The following is a 17,638-nucleotide window of genomic DNA, read 5'->3' on the forward strand; positions in this document are numbered from 1 at the left end:
GCCATAGCAGTTAAAATGGTATCAAAATGGATTATTTCTGTAGTGTGGATACAACCACAAGTTGAATGCTGTGTGCATGGTAATTGATCAGGGGTGGGGAAACGGCACCCACCAGGGCCATTTTTAGTGTCTCTCTCCCTTCTTTATCCCCCCCCCCCCCCCCGCCCCCCCCCTCACATGCTCAGCTGTATACTTCAGCTCTTTTAGGCCCTGGGAAGAACAGGAAATGATCCAGCCATCAACTTCTGGATAATTTCCTGTTGGGAGGGGGAAAGTTTCTCCTGGGCCTAAAATGGCAAAAGGTTGCAAAATTGTTCTGGGGGCATGGATGCATGGGTAGGAAAATTTGATTCCTTTCACACCTTAAGATCAACAGACTAGTCATCTGATTAAGTTGTACCATTTTACACAACTATTTCAAGTTTTATGGGCAGGGTCATAATTTCCAATTTCTATCTCCTATTACTCCCTATCTCATTCCCACAGTGTTCCTTCTCTCTGACCATTGTTCTTTACAATTCAGTAGACCAGTGGTTCCTAGCCTGCGCTCTGTGGAGCCCTTAGGGCTCCGTGAGTCAAAAAGTTTGGGAGTAGACTAACACCTGAATTCCCTATTAAATCAGAGTTCATATATGTTTTCTTCACCCTGAGGAGAACCATATGTCAGACTAACAGAACAATAAAGTACACTTAGTCAAATCTTTCTCATTCTCACACACAATTTAGTCCACATGATTAAAAAAGTTTCTTGCTATTGCCTGCTTCCCAAAGTTAGTAAAATATTGTAAATATTAATTTCCCAATTCAGATATCCTTGCATTAAAAACAAACAAACAAAAAACTAAACTGGGCACATACTTTTGTGAAGATCTCACTCTCCCATATACTTCCTACCATGCTATATTACTAAACATATTATTTCTGCCTTTACTGACCACTTGTTGAAAAGCTGTTGTGTCTCAACCATGGGCATTTCATCTAGAGAAGCAAGGACTGCAGAGTATTATTTCTGCCTTTACTGACCACTTGTTGAAAAGCTGTTGTGTCTCAACCATGGGCATTTCATCTAGAGAAGCAAGGACTGCAGAGTTTGCTCACCAAGGTCTGAGACCCGCACCAAATTTGCAGGGACAGCAACACGCGATTGTGAGTGAAGTGGGGTGTGTGTGTGTGCAAAATTCCATCAACACTCATGCCTTTGTATGTATCCTTTTAAGGACACTAAGCCAGCAACTATATTTATTTTCTAAGCACTTAAAAAAACCCAACAACTTCTGGATATAACTGAAATGGGAAAAAAATGGATGCAATTTTTAAAACCTGGTTTTTGTAAATGCTTTTAAAACAAAAATGGAGAAGAGATCAATTTGTTATGGGAAGCTGGATTTGTTCTGGCTGAGATGTAGTTCATTGAAAGCAATCAGAACTAAAGGAGAGAAGCACTTGTTGTGGAGGAAAAAATGTTAACTCTTTGTATATCGAGGTCTTTAGCAGAAGGATGGCAAAGATGTAACCCCCAGAAGAGGAATGAGATCAAGCAACTTGGCAGGAGATACAAGAGGAAATGAAATTGATGAGGGATTATTTCAAAAACTTTTAGAGTGAATTTTAGATTGCAATTTATCTTGATGGACGATATGAAGTCAGAGAACTAGGGCCAGCAACAGGACTTCATATGGAAGATGGTCAATGAGGTTGCAATTCAGAATGTGAAGAAACAACAGGGGAGATTTGAAGCCAGACCAAAAGAATTTTGGAAATTTCAAAGTAAATCAAAAATAACTGCAGGAGAACATCAGATCCAATGGAATCTATGGTGCGGATATGAATAAACATATGGTAGGAGAGACAACAGAATCGTAAGGGGGAAAATAAAATTATTTGGTTTCTAAATAGATCTCTGGAAAAAGAAAAATGAGGGTGGAGGCAACAAGACTAGCAGGAAGGTTTTTTAAAATGTAAGTACTGTATATACTCATGTATAACTCTAGAAATTTTAGTCAAAAAATTGACCCCCAAAAAACTGGGTTGTCTTAACCATGGGTCAATAAAAGTACTGTACTTCAACTGTTAAATATATAGCTATCCCCTTTTTCTGAATAAAGTGGTAAAAGCTGAGTCCATCCTGGGAGAACCAAAAAATCCATCCTGAGAACACCCCTCTACTCTCTCATCCATCCTGCCTTTAGTATGAGTGCAAAGAGTTATGCCTGCCAGAATTTTTTAAGTCTTTGGCATCAGTTTCCTTTGCATCATCTTTTATATCCTTTGCTACATGCCCTTAAATTTTAACCTTGACTTATCCAGGGGTCATATCAAAATCTATAATTCTGGCCCGAAGCCCTGCCCTCGACTTATACATGATAGTCATGTATATGTGGTGTGTTCTTTTCCCAGATTCTGTGTAACTTGATAATGGATGTCCAATTTGGACACTTGCAAAGCTTTGGCAAGAGACCAAGGATGACATTCAAATTATGAAAGAGTAAAGAAATAAGGATGGGTTTTATTGTATTTAAGATGTTAAATTGGTTCTGTATTGCTGGATGATGATTTACTGTAGATGAAATGCTTACAAAGTAAGACTGGTGGATTTTTAAAAAATATTTAAAATAGTACTAAGGTAGAGTTATACAGATAACTTGCTAATTAGAAGGTATATGATCATGAGAGAGGATATCTGTAAATAAGTGGATAAAAGGATGCAAACTGTAATTTCATTTTTTGAGTGGTTGGGAAATACAGCTGATGGAATGATAGATTGCTATCAATTTAAAACAAGTTCGTGAGAGAGGGGGAATTTGTTTAGATTAATAGAAGATTTATAAAGTCTGTTTGATTAAATTAGGTGATGATTTATAATACAGAGTGATAGAGATTATCAATATGTATTAATATTTACTAAAGTGTTATTGAGGGATTTTCTGTAGAGAACATAAATATGTTTTGTTTAGTAGGCAGTTGGTATCCACTGGGGTTTGGTTCCAGGACCCTCAGGAGATATTAAAATCTGTGGATGCTGAAGTCTCATTAAAAACAATGGTATAATGAAATGGTGTCTCTTATATAAAGGAGTAAAACAAGGTTTTTTTTAATGTATATATTTTTAAAAGTATTTTCAAGCTGTGGATGGTTGAATCTGTGGATAAAGAATATGTGCATATGGAGGGACGACTGTATAAGTGCTGACCATAATTATGAACAGATACAGGTTACAGAAAGCTATACATAATTTATTGTATATACTCATGTATAAGTCTAGAAATTTTAATCAAAAAACTGACCCAAAAAACCTGAGTCGACTTACCCACAGGTCAGTGTAAGTACTGTACTTTAACTCTTATATATATATAAAAAGAACTATCTTCTTGTGAAAGGCAAGCACAAAATCTGTCCTGTAAGCACAGGCACCTCATTCTGTTCTCTCATCCATCTAGCCTTTAGTATGAGCACAACCAGATATGCCTCCTGGAATTTTGCATGTTCTTTGGCGTTGTCTTCCTTTGCTTCATCCTTTACATCCTTTGTTACATACTCATAGGTTTTACCCTCGACTTATCCACAGGTCATATCAAAGGCCATAATTTTGGTCTTAAAACTTGCCCTTCATACTTTAATAGCTGCTGAGAAGATTGGAAATCATTTTTTGTCTGCTTTTCTTATTTCTTTTTCTTCTTTTCAATTTGTAGTTCTTTGCTTTTTTATTTCTCTTTCTGTTTTTTCTTTTTCCATGTATTCTATGTGGTGTTAATGTTCTTTTTTATGTAGTTGAAATATTTTAAATAAAACTAACAAAAACCAAATATACATTCATTAAATCACATGCATTTGAATTCCTTCTATTAAAATAAGTTAAACATAAATACATTTTAATTTCCTTAAATTAAACGAATTTCCTTAACTTAAAAGTGTATGAATGAAATGCTGGTGTCAATGACTGAAACTGATTATCTGTTGTTGTTGTGTGCCTTCAAGTTGTTTCTGACTTATGATGGTCCTCAAGTTTTTTGTTCTTTTTTTACAAGATTTGTTCAGAGGTTTGCCTTTGCCTATCTCTAAAACTGAATCTCTCTCTGTGTGTGTATATGTTAGCTGTCCTTGAGCTGAGCCTGAGTAATGGGGGCAGTGTGGATGAAACATCTCCAAGCTTCTCCTGGCTTCCACTGCTCTGCTTAGTTCCTGTAAATTCAGGACTGTGAACTTCCTGATTAAGTCTATCCATCTGGCATATGGTCTTCGTCTCTTTCTGCTGCCCTCTACCTTCCCTAGCATTACTGACTTTTCTAGTGAGTCATCTTTACTCATGATGTGGCCACAGACTGATTATCCACTTTTTAGTAACTAATTGTCTTAACATACACTACATACAAGTTCTTTCTGACAACTCCCCCAACACTGCCCCTATCTAGATGGAATTTGGGTTACCGTAGATTGTCAGAAAAATCTTCTTTGCATTCCTGAGCAGAAATGCAAATCACAGCAAGTCTTAGAAAGTATGCAAAGCAATATTCTGAGTCACGCTATTTCAAGGAGAAATCCAAACTCTTGTCTGCCCTGCCTTCAACTAGAACATTCTGGTCTTTAAAGTTCTCCTTGTCATATGTGTTGTTGGAGCAGACATACAATGGCCTGTTACAGACAGCCAAAATAAAGCTGCTTTGAGACGTGGGTATCGTGTTTCAATGATGCACTGTCTAAGAGTCGAAGTCAGCACCAAAGCACGTTCCAGCCCTAAGGGACTGGAGATGGCTTTGGTGCGACTTCTGGACTCTTAGGACACATGAATTGGGAAAAACATGACTCCACTGTGACTCGAATTATTTTGGCTGTCTGTAACAGGCCAATGTCTGCTCCAACAACACATCTCTCTGAAATGATTGCCTCATAGACAAACTGTTGGAATGGCTGGTAACTGTGGTAATCCTCTCAATATGACAGTTTTCCCTAATAGCTTTCTTTATCAATACTGTACTTCTCCCTACATTAAAACCACCTTTGCTACTGACTCTGTCTGCTTTTATCCTTTATTTTAGATTTGTCTAATCATCTGCTTCCACCTCAGCTTTTTATCTTTCTCCAAACCTACCTTGGTTTGAACTACTTTTCAGTAGCAGACTGTTCTTTCTTAAACTGCTGCTCCAAAAGCAACTCAATCTGCCCTTTGGCTCAGACTTGCTCCTACAGTCAAATGTTTTCTTAAGTTTCCCTCCTTAACGTGGTTACAGACTTGCATGGAAGCAAGTGAATCAGCAAATTTCTCTCTGGAAACACACTTATTTGAAAGTAGTCAACTGAACTCTCTGTGGAGATGGCTCTTCACCAGGTCCCTGCATGTCCTTATGGGAAGTTGAGGTATTTTTGCCACACTCTTGGCCATCTCTGTCCCCTTTCTCGTTTGCTTTGCATGATGTTTCTGAAGCCATCAAAGATAAGGAAAAGGAAAAGAAGAAAGAATTTAAAAGAGAGAGAAAGAGGTTCAAGGAAAAGAAAAAGAAAGGAAAGAAAGCAGCTGAACCTAAACTGACAAGATGTGAAAGGAGAGATAGGCTCAAAACACACTGTAGAAATAATCCAGTTTGAGATCACTTTAACTGCTCTGGCTTCGTGCTAGGGAATCCTGGAAATTGTAGTTTATAGTGGCACCAGAGCTCTCTGACCAAGAAGGCTAAATGTCTCACAAAACTACAGTTCCCAAAATTCCCTAGTATTAAGCCAGGACAGTTGAAGTGGTCTCAAACTGGATTATTTCTACAGTTTGTTTTGGACCACAGAAAAACTTCTTAAGTAGAAAGGTAGGAAAAATAAAATTGAGAGGGGAAAGTAAAGAGTCAATTGTTGAAACCTGAAATGGAGAAAAAGAAATCGGAAGTCCTGCCTCTGGGACTGGGTCAGGAATCGGGAAACAACACATGTGATCTGCAGATTGTTGCTGTGCATTAGAGAAGTTCTAATCGTCAACCATAAAGTATGCTCCATTATAAAGATTTCATTCAGAAAAGTCCAAAATAATTTTTCCAAAGGCTACATCTATCATACTATATCATAACTGTAAAAGTACCATTTTCCTCCAAACTAAAAGTAACATTTTAATTTTAAAAAATCTTAGTGGGCAAAATATTAAGAAGGCGACACATAGCCAAACATCAGGATTAGAACCTACTAATCTCTTAGCACATCCAACCAAAGAAACAAAAACTCCAAAATAAACAACAGAAGTAGAAACATGATTGATCTAATAATGACATGATCCATATGGTTTTGTAGCTAAATTATTTAAAGTGTCTGTTTGAAACAAAAGTGAAAATCCCACCCAGAGCAACCTGCAGCAAAAAGCTAAAAAGGAAAAGTCACACAACTAGGCCATCAGCACAAACCTTTGCATTTCACTGCTCTTTCTTCAATTTCCTGTAGTAAATTCGAATGTACTAATGTGTTGGGATTGAGTATGCACGTACAGAAAGGACTATTTGTTTGAAAGTGCTCCTTTCAGCTCCTACTGAACAGCCATCTGCATTAGAGAAGATACTATTCAAGCTCTCCCTCTGTCTCATGGTAACTTTTTAATATGGACATAAATTTCACATGGATTTAAGTTTTTTAATGACACCGTTTGGTGACCACCCTCTAAGGTAGGCTTGAATTGATTGTTCTTTAGTTCAGGAGCATAAACAAACAGAAAGGACAATGCAATGCAGAATTCATGTGCCCCAAGTAGAAGCCATTAAATGACAAAAGTATGGATTCATCTGGGAGTACACTGACAATATTCAAGAGGAAGTACGGGACTGGAGAAATACTCCTAGAGCTTGAGAGTACACTTACTCCACTGACTACAAGATATATTCAGCATAGTTGGTTTTATTTCAAACATTAAAATGCAACTTAATTCATACAGTACCTCTGATTAACTTGCATCTCAAGTTGCTGGATTTTTTCCAAAAGTTCTTTTTCTACTGCTTCCCTCTGCAACTCAAATTCTTTACAGACATTTCGTACTGCATCTTCTTTTTCACAATTAAGCTTCTGTACAAGTACTTTTCTGTCCTGCTCGTGGTTCGTTACTAGTAGTTCTTTCTCCTCTGCAAGCTTACTGATAGTGGCTTCATATTTCTTCTGCTGTTCACACAAAGCCAAATTTTCCTCTTTCTGCTTCTCTAAGGTGCTCACTTCCAATTCAAGCTTACCTTGCAATTCTGTTATTTGTTCTTCCAACTTTTTTTCTGCTTCAAGAGCTTTTTGATGCAATGATGTTACTTTGCTCAATTCAGTTCTAAGCAAATTTGTTTCTTCTTCATGCCTGTCAATTAATTCTGAAATGCACTGATCTTTTTCAATTGTCATTAGAGTTCTTAGCTCTGCCAAACCCACCTGATATTCATCATTATTAACTTCAATTATATGGTTCAATTTATCTATCTCTTTCTTTAACATTTCAGTTTCCTTGTCAACAAGATGTTTTAGATTATCCTGCTGCTGAGTTTTGTTCTCTTCTAAAAGTAATTTCATTTCATCTGTTTCTGCTTCTTTCAATGCAAGTTCAACTTCTAATTTACACCTCAAGTCAGAAAGTTCTGAGACCTTGGCCTTTAATTCTTCAACCTGTTGTTCTTTTGCATGTACATCTGCAGTGTGAGATTCTTGCATTTGTTCAAGTCGGTGTACATTTTCTTTTTTCAATTTCTCTAAAGTATCATTGTGTTTGACCATTAATTGTTCAAATTCTTGTGTATGTCTGACAAGCAGATTAGATTCTAATTCATTTAAGTGATCTTTTTCCAAAATCTGAAGTTCATCCCTCAAAAGCTGCATTTTTTCTTCATTTTCAATTTGAAGTTGTTTCAGACTTTCTAACACTCTTTCACGGGACTCCCTTAGTTCCTTAATTTCACAAGTCTGATTCTGCATTTGGCTTTCCAATCGAAGTAGCTTCTGATCTTTTTCATTCTGTAAAATCTCAACTGCTTCCTTTTCATTCTTTACTACTGCAAATTCATTATCTTTATGATGCAAAACATCTTCAAGACCTTTTAAGTCACACTTTAATTTTGTTATCTTTTTTTGGTTCTCTTTACCATCTTCAACTAAAGTATTCAATCTACTTTCATATTCAGTTTTTAAAGATTGCAGTTCTTTTTGATGCTTATCTTTTAGTGTTTTTTCAAGAGAAAGTTTTACCTTTTCTATAATATTTCTTATTTCTATAGAAGTACATTTTAAAGAACTGGAAAACTCACATTGTTCTTTTTCCACAAATGTTCTAAAGTGACAAAGATCTTCTTTGATGTTTATTAAATTTAGCCGGGACTCCTGGGCAACATCTCTACATTTCTCCATATAAACATTTACAGCAGAATTTTCTAAAATTTCCTTTTTTGCACGTATATTTGTGTCTTGCATCCTCCTACTGTCTATTGCATTGATAACTGAGGAATAGAGAGACTCCACCATCATCTCTGGACTTTGAGGATCACTTATAACATTTGGAGATACTGGATTTTCTTCTATTATAAATTCATTTACTGCTGACATGAAATCAGATTCTGGACTTTCAGCCAATGAGTCCAAGTCTAAAGACCCTTGCTTAAGAGCTTGCTCTATGCTTGGATGAGGAATCGTTTCAAAATCAAATGTATGAGCATCAATACTGTCTGGAGATAATTCTTCCAAAGGACCTGGGGGACACACAGGAGGGCACAGAGGTCCTTGAAGACTGAGTAGTGGAGGAGTTTTAGGAGAGGTAGCAATTGTTCCTGTTGTACTTTCCATCCTTGGTGTAGTGATAGATTGTGGTGAGACTTGACTGTTGGAAGCCTAAAAGCATAAAATAGGCCAGAGTTAAAAAACCATCTTTTTGTAACAATTCCAATACAAGAGCCAAACCAAGCACAGAAAGACTCATATATGCAGTGGTACTCTTGAAATTTTTTATGCTTCTTAGAGATGCAAATACTCCTAAAACCTCATGGCTTATGGCTCAAGGCAGTTATCAGACCAACATACTATGTACATCACACACAGGCAAGTTCTAATGAAATGTATGAATATGAACTCCTATCTTATAAATATAACATAACATTGGTTAGGATAAATATAAGGGATGACCTGATTTTCCCAAATGACCCTTTAATGTTCAAGGGTGTGTGTATAATGTGTGGGTTTGTGTATAAATGTAAATAAGACTCTAATGAATAAGGATGTTAAGGCAAAATATTGGTGGGAAAAACCCCATACATTTAAGTCTCTCCACATGTTACTCCCCCAAAAAGATGCTGTAAAAGTTGCTGTAAAAACAGCCAAAGGACCCCTGATGAGGTGACAAGCATGTGGATTCACAACAGATGCTTTGAGACATATGTTACTGATGCTTAAGTATGTTAAGCATTGGTAAACCTAAGATGTTTGAGAATGAAGTCAGAAGTCTGCTAAGTACCACTTCAAGTAATATGATGAGGAGTCTTATATTCAAAGTACTACAAACTATTGTTGAAGAGACTGGGATAGGAAGTCATCTCTTCATTCACTATTTCAGCATGTCCAGTAAGCTTGTGCTTATTATATATATAAAAAAAAAATGGAATTTTTATGAAGAAAAGGAGGACCATCAGTTGACAGTAATATTTAAAGGTTTCTGACCCATCTAGTTTCTTAATGTAAATACAGGACTCAGCTGATGGGGCTACTCAAAACTTAGTATAGGGGAAAGCTGATGACTATAGGCAGTTTGCCTATATATTTAAACATAGGCATGTGCGAGATTAAAAAACATACCATCACACCAGAAGTGATGTATATTTTAGAGAGTGATCCAATTAAGAGTTAACTTAGGGATGCATTGGAAATTTCCTTTCCTTTAAAACTTCCTTTAAAACTTCACAGCTACTGGGATCTAGAGCCTTACCAGAAGCTATGATATGAATTCAGACATTACTAGGTACACATATATCAACTGGTCTAATTAGAGTGCCATACTGTAGCACTGTCACCTTTAACAGACTCAGTAAAACTGTAATTTATTAAAAAGAATTATCAGTAAACAGCCATGTTTCCTACTATTATTTAATTAACCAATTACACAGAGGCATGTGCACAGAAAAAATACCAAAGTGGGAAAATGTTGATTAAAAGTACAACTGTAGAACTATTACACAGAAGCACATGCACAGAAACAATACCAAATGGGAGAAAAGAGAATCAATGCTTAAAAAACCCAATAAAGTCATTAATATAGCAATAAATCAACACAGTGGATCATTTCACTCAACAGGACCATAAACCTCTCTCCCACCTGTGCAACTGTATCCAATTGCATACAAGCACAAGGATCCTTGCACAAATGTTTTTTCCCTCCTCCTGAATGAAATTCCTGCCTCAATTCTTGAGACAGTGGGTGAACCATGAACAAAGTCTGAGCCATGGGGTAAGGCAAATTTTGAAAATAGGGCACAACCTTGAGCTTTGCTGGGAGTGAAGGGGCTGAGGCTGGAATAAATTGTGTAATAAATTTCCTTTGTACATTCTGTCCACACTGCACTGAATATCCATTGTATCAACTTCACACTGTCTCTGAATAAGCCTTACAAAATAGTAGATATTAGTAGTAGCTCTCAAGCAGCAACCCTGTTATTTATATTATTAAGAACAATATTTAGGAGTATTATTCATCTCAAATATCACAAATACGATACTGTATTTGTTGTTCATCAAACTTCTGACTTGTGGCAATCCTATGGCATTGGGTTTTGTTAGCAAGATTTATTCAGAGAGGGCTTGCCATTACATTCCCCTGAGGCTATGAAAGTGTAACTTGCCCAAGGTCACCCAGTGGGCTTCCATGACTTAGTGGGGATTTGAACTTTTGTTTCCCAGAGTCCTAGTCCAACAGTCAAATTACTACACCATATTAGCTCTCTTTTGTATTCATACACACATATATAAACAATTAGTTCTCTCTCTATAATAATAAATAGTAATAAAATATTTATTTGTATCCTGCCTCTCCCATTTAAGGCTCGAGGCGGGTAACAGCAAAGAGAATACCAAATACAAAATCACAAAAAATAATAACAGAACAGTCCCCAAACACCCTCACCCTTCTACCCTCCCTCCCACCAATACAATTAATAACGATAAAACATTTAGCTAAAATAATAACAGTTAAACAGCTCAGCAGGAGATAACAGTAAAACAATAACAAAGCTATATGGGGGGGGGCTGGTTAATCAGGCAGTTGATTCTATTTTAACAGAGGTTAGTCTGGGAAGGCATGCTGGAAGAGGATCATTTTTGTTGCCTTTTTAAAAGCATTGAGAGATGTAATCTGATGAACCTCTTCTGGCAGGTCATTCCAGATTTTTGGTGCGGCAGCTGAAAAGGCCCTCCGGGAAGTCACCACCAGTCTAGTTTTTCCAGACTGCAGTAAATTCCTCCTGGAGGACTTGAATGTGCACGCATAATGTGTATGTATATTTATATCCAAACTAATCTATATAAAGTATATATGATTTGAAATGGAAATGGACAAACCAATAATTTCTCTAAGTAACAATAATAAATTAATAAATATAATACTCCTGTTACTACTATATACTAGTTTCAGGATTATGATCCAAATATACAAAAAAATTCTACCTGAAAACAACCGAGCACCCCAATTCAAAATACATTTCACAGAAACAATCCTCACTGATTCCATTTGACAACATAGTTTATTTCAAGTAACTGTGCTTGGGTCTAGCACGCTATAGATTTCATTATTATTATTATTATATTATTATTAACCTTTATAAAGCGCTGTAAATTTACACAGCGCTGTACATACAATCTTTTTAATTGGACGGTTCCCTGCCCTCAGGCTACAATCTACAATCATCCTTCCATACTGTCACAGTCACAGCCCAAAGATACCTTTTGTTCATTCAGCAGATCTGTAATCGTTTGTGACATTTCATCCAAACTCTGTGCTGCTTTGACCAGGTTATGTAGAGCAAGCACATGCTGGTGGAGAGGTTCAAAATCACAAAGTATGGGGACCCTTAAAATACAAAATACATCATATGCATTAATTTTATTTGAGAGCAAATTACATTTTAGGTTACGTTTTAAAAAATCTATGTAGTAAACCTAGGATCTGAAACTCCTCCTGCATATATTTAAAACATTTTAAGGATTTCAGCTTGCAACTTGATCTCTAGCATTAAGTCAGAAGCAATCTTTAAGTTCGCTAACTTCCAGGAGTACTGATATTAGGGCCTGCAAAAGGATGGTGTGGAAGAAGCTAAACATTCCAAGACCCTCAGGACATAAACAGGAATCTTGGCATACATATGCTGATTCAACAGAGAAAACACTTGTCTGTGGAAGAAGAGAATACATTAAACCTTTCCTATCCAAGGTTGCCTGTACTGCAGCCATTCACTCAAAACCACAAGGTTGCGAGTTCAAGACCAGCAAAAGGGCCCAAGCTCGACTCAGGCTTGCATCCTTCCGAGGTCGCTAAAATGAGTACCCAGATTGTTGGGGGCAAATTAGCTTACTTGCTAATTAGCTTACTTGCTGTACACCGCTATGATCTCTGGAATAGCGGTATATAAATAAAACAAATTATTATTATTATTATTAAGGTTGATCTTATTTGCATTCAGAAGCAAGTCTGTAGTCATTCTCCTCACTATATTTTCTGAGCAAATAGGGAAAAGTAGCATTTGAAATGTATTAAACATATTACAATTATTAAAATATATGAAGAATTGGGCTGACAGTTAAGCTGGTTTTTAAAAACTTGTGTTTCTGTTTCTATTTCCATTCCATAATGTTGTAAAGGTATGATTTCAGCACTGTATGGAAATACTGAAGACATAATTGGCTAGCTTTGTTACAAACCCTTGGAAGAGAAATGGTACAGCCATCTACTCGCAGCAACACAGCTGAATCTGGATTGAAACTATGCTCCAATCTTCTTAAGAGCTTGGATGCTAAGGAGATAATGGTGAATGTCTCCCAAGTAAATCCCATAAAGCATCTGAAACTATCTTTATTATCTCAGGGTGTAGATAGATGATAGCCTTTTAAATGCCATGTAAAATGCTGACCAGATGGAGAGAGAGACTGTTTCTAAGACACTGTGTATCAGCATACAATAACTGAGGCAGGGCAAGAGTAAGTTGTAGGGGATGCAACATCTGAAGTGTATGTGGGGACATGGGGAGGAAAAGATTAATTGTTGAAGAAAGCTATTTCAGCAAGAATACAAAAGCCTACGTATTATTGATGTACATTGTGCTTCCTGTCATCAGAAATTAGTTTCAACCTCCAGACTATTAAGAATGGATGCCAAAAAATATTCCTAAATCTCTTCCAGACTTAAGGGAATAGAGACAATGCTAGAGTCAGACTGAGTAGGCAGAAGTATTAGGCAGAAAGAGACCTGAGCTGAGCACTGTTTAAACCCCACATGAAGATAGACACAAACCTGAAACCCAAACCACATATGCTTGGCTAAGAAGGCTCAAGCAGTGGGGTGGAGAGGGATCTCAAAAGTATGTAAGAAGACAAGGAAACTTAAGACCCTACATCTTTAAAAAAAAAACCGAACAAATAAAAATGTAAAAATAAAAAGCCCAACAAATTGTAATTTGAGCTATTATTCAAGGAACAGGTATTAAAAACCTGGAAATCTGGAGACAGTTAAAAAGAAATCAAAGAGACAGCCTCATCTTGTGTCCCTACAATGGCCAAACTGCAAGGACGCACTGCAAAAGGCAAGTGTTGCAGGCTCCATGTTTGCTGAATGCACAAGAGATTGGTGGTGGGCAAAGTGTAAAATAGTGGTCCAACAGCCAATAACGTACTAGTTTATATGGCACAAACAAGATTAATGAAAGCAATTAGAGAACAGAAAATCAGTACAAGTCAGGGGTTCTAACTTGCTATTACAGTATGTGCCTGCAATTCGACTCTGACCTAGGGAAACCCTATCATAGAGTTTTCTTGGCAAGATTTATTAAGAGAATGTTTGCTATGGTATACATCCAAGGTCTAGAGGGTATGAATTTTCAAAGGTCACCAAGTGTGATGTGATGGCTAGCCAGGAATTTGAACTCTGGTTTCCCAAAGTTCTAGTCCAACATTCAAACCACTATACCCCATTAGTTCATGTAAACATGCTACTTCATTTCTAATACACTAGCCCTTGTGCCAGAGCTGCACAAGGACCAGTTCAAAGAAAAGAAAGTAAAGTTGCTCTAAGTGAAGAATACCAAGAATAAGCAGTTAGCCCAATGTTAATTCTATCAATTGACTTGTTTTTTAATCAAGTATTATTAAATTAACTTCCTATAATTTTGCCTTTTGCTTTTCATCAAATAAATCCATGCAAATCTACTGTGACTCACCTACAGATCCAAAATAAGATCCTAATTTGTCTTCTGCTTGCCCTAATTCATCTCACCTGAGTAATGGTTGTACTTCTGAAGGACAAAAGGACTGCAGAAATTGTAGATCAGATAATGAGATATCTGGAAGTTCACCATCAAATCTGCGAGGTTTCTTGGTCTAAAGTAAAATAAGTATTATATTTAAATATAATATTATATTATGGAATTGAATCCAATGATTGAATGTTGGAATAAAATATGGGGAGTTAAAAAAGAGCTACTGAGAAGTGGTTAAAAGAATGAACTAATGAACCACTCCTCTTCACCCAGGGTCACACAGCATATATATACCAACTGTCTTCCAGGTTAGCATTCTCTGAAGATGCCAGCAACAGATGCTGGTGAAACATCAGGAACAAACTCTTATAGAACATGGCCACATCGCCCGAAAAACCCACAAAAAACTATACATGTATATTGTTTGATTGTTTTTATTGTATATAGATGGAAACTAATAAAGATATTTGAAATTAAATATAATATTATAGAGAAAGGATTGAACATTTTAAATTCATAAATTTGGCCCTCAACGTAAGCTATATAATATTATAATACAGCCTGTAAGTCAAAATTATTATTTTTAAAGGATGATTCTGCTTTCTTAAAGTGTACTTATTTGTGAGTCAGCAAATAGTGTATTTCCATGCTCAAGTGTGATCATCAAATATAATGTAAAAAACTAAGTTCAATACTTTGTGTAACAAACTACATACAGCGGGGGGGAACTATGAAAGGTCTGGGGGTGGCATCAAGCTCCCAAGGAGATCTCAGGGCATTGCACTTGTGCCTTTAAAAATTGTGCCCCCCAAACACATCTAAGGGATATGGGCACAGTTTCACAATTTTGGGGGGTTTCAAAAAAGGCTTCTCCTGCATGTACGCTGAATCAAGGAGCCTGCAAAATGTGATGAAAATGCACCCCATGCCTCCATTGGGGGGGGGGGGGAAGATTGTTTTTTGAATATTTTTACAAAAATTTTTTTTGACGGGGGGTGGGGGGAGAGGATTGCCAAATGTGGTGGAAATGTCCTCCGCTACACCTAGAATGCCTTTGATGGTATTCTGGAGAGAAAAAAAAGTTCAAGATACTATTTTTTAGGGGGGGGGGGAAGTAAATTTGATCACTGAGAAGTGCTGGAGGCCAAAAAAAATGGCCATAGGGTCTAAATGTGGGCCACACTTTGTCTGCTTCTGGCATACATTTGCTTACAGTTTTTTAAGATTTACTATTGAAAGAGGTAGCATAAAGTACCTAAGAGGAATCAGTGAAGCACTAGTTCAGCAACACTGTTAGACACTGATGTAATTAAGATGACAATAAGCTGAGGCACAGGAAAAAAATATTTTAACACTGAGTACAATGTGCTTAAGAGTAAAATGAAGCATATCAAGGGGAAATATAAACATTGATAGAATTTGATTTGCTGTGACTATCCTTGAAAGAAATCTTAGGGCCATGCTGGATAGCTTAATGAAAATTGTCAAAACTGTGCAAGCAGGTAATTCTATTTGAAGGATGGAAAATTAGACCGCAATTATCGTAAGACATTTATATAATTTTGGTGTAGCTGTACTTTCAAAACTTTCAACGTTTCCAACTGGCAAATCTAAGAAATTATCTGGAAGCTGGGAAATTTATAGAGAAGGGATAACAAAATCGTCACAGAGTTAAAACTATTTGCCTATAAAGGAACACTAACATAGCTCATGCTTTTTCATTTTAGAGAGGAGAATTAATGATTTGTGGCACAATCTTGGACATGTTTCATTTAGAAATAAATCCCAAATCTTGAGGGACTTAATCTCTGGAAACCCGCCATATGCAAAGTACAAACAACCTGCATGCAGTCCCAAGTCCATTTTTGTGGCCAGTCATGTTCCCAAATGTATTTAAAGGATGTAACTAGTTATTTCAAACCATTTTGATGGGCCCTAGGTCTGTTTTAGACAAAGGGTCTTTTTTCAAAAACAGAAGTGAATGGAAGTCACTACCAGTTTTGATGCTTGGGTCTTAGCTCACCCCCAGCCCAGACAATAGCCTGGCATAATAGCCAACTGTAGGGACTTCTAAGGGTACAAAATGGCCAACTGGGTAGATGGGGAGGTAAGGAAGTGTCCCTTCAAGGTCCTGGGGAGGATAGTGTGGCACCCTAACCCTTGGAAATTTTCAGCCTCCGCTACAGGATCACAGCATTGAGAGAGAGAGAGAGAAGGGAACATGGTACTTGGTATTTAATTCCATATAAATTATTTTACATTTATAAAAATTCAATCAACAAATGTTTAAGCATTGTACTGTACACAAACTCCTAGAAATACATTATTTTTCTTTCTCCATTAGAGGACCCACAATCTGGAATGTTGCATTATTTGGCACGAAAAATGTTTGCATTACCCTGCACATCCCATCCTCAGTACAGTACCATGTATCTAATCATTCTATGGCATCAATATTTGCTCTATAGATACTTGCCAGTACTAAGAGTTGCTACAAAATTCTTCCTAGATTCCTATTACTGTATATACCCAAAACTCATTGGAAGAAATCAATTGTTTAAACTAAAAAACAATAAACAACATCTACTCACACAAAAGGATGGAGGCCATGCATCAAGTCCCCTAAACAAACGATTTCTTAGAAAAGATTTCCCTGTGCAAAGAAATGAATATTACTTTTAAATTCATATATGAAAGAAAATCTATTAACATACAAAAGTAATGTAATAGCAGTTTACTATATGGAGAAAATACACTTTCCACTTCAGTTGCTGGTTGGACAGCTTTTCAGTAAGGAAAAAGAACAGAAGGAAAGCCAGTTTTGATTTCAAGGGAACTTATGTTCTAAATGCTTTGGGCTTAAAACTGTTTGTCTTGCGATTTTCTTCCCTTTTTATTTCACAACCTTTAGGATATAACATGATTATAAGTATTTTAAAGTAAAATCTTATGAAAGCTTAAGCAGTGTTATGGAACTTAACACACATAAAAATAACTTAAATACAACTTACATTATGACAACACAGATATTATTATTAAACTGCACTGTGTGATGGATGTTACCCTTATTGTATATATCTCTTTGCAGTGCTATGCCACATCAATTTTCACTGTACCATTGCCACAGAGATGAAACTGTCCAATACAATATAAATACTGTAATATAAACACGTCATAGCCTTGCTAATGATTGAGAAAGGTGGTTCTAT

The 17,638-nt window shown here is 36.6% G+C and overlaps 1 protein-coding gene across 5 annotated transcripts in view; it reads right to left on the reverse strand.

The window, feature by feature from the left end:
* The window catches only part of RB1CC1 (RB1 inducible coiled-coil 1), a 90,058-nt gene that overhangs the window by 28,539 nt on the left and 43,881 nt on the right, over nt 1–17,638 (reverse strand). For all 5 annotated transcript variants that reach the window (XM_042461679.1, XM_042461678.1, XM_042461677.1 and 2 more), the window contains 4 exons: nt 17,021–17,082; nt 14,447–14,550; nt 11,905–12,031; nt 6,899–8,811 (listed from right to left, as the gene is read on the reverse strand). In XM_042461679.1, the coding sequence (XP_042317613.1) occupies nt 6,899–8,811; nt 11,905–12,031; nt 14,447–14,550; nt 17,021–17,082 (2,206 nt within the window). The remainder of the gene's footprint in view (nt 1–6,898; nt 8,812–11,904; nt 12,032–14,446; nt 14,551–17,020; nt 17,083–17,638) is intronic.

Source organism: Sceloporus undulatus, chromosome 4, assembly GCF_019175285.1.
Source record: "Sceloporus undulatus isolate JIND9_A2432 ecotype Alabama chromosome 4, SceUnd_v1.1, whole genome shotgun sequence".
Lineage (NCBI taxonomy): Eukaryota > Metazoa > Chordata > Lepidosauria > Squamata > Phrynosomatidae > Sceloporus > Sceloporus undulatus.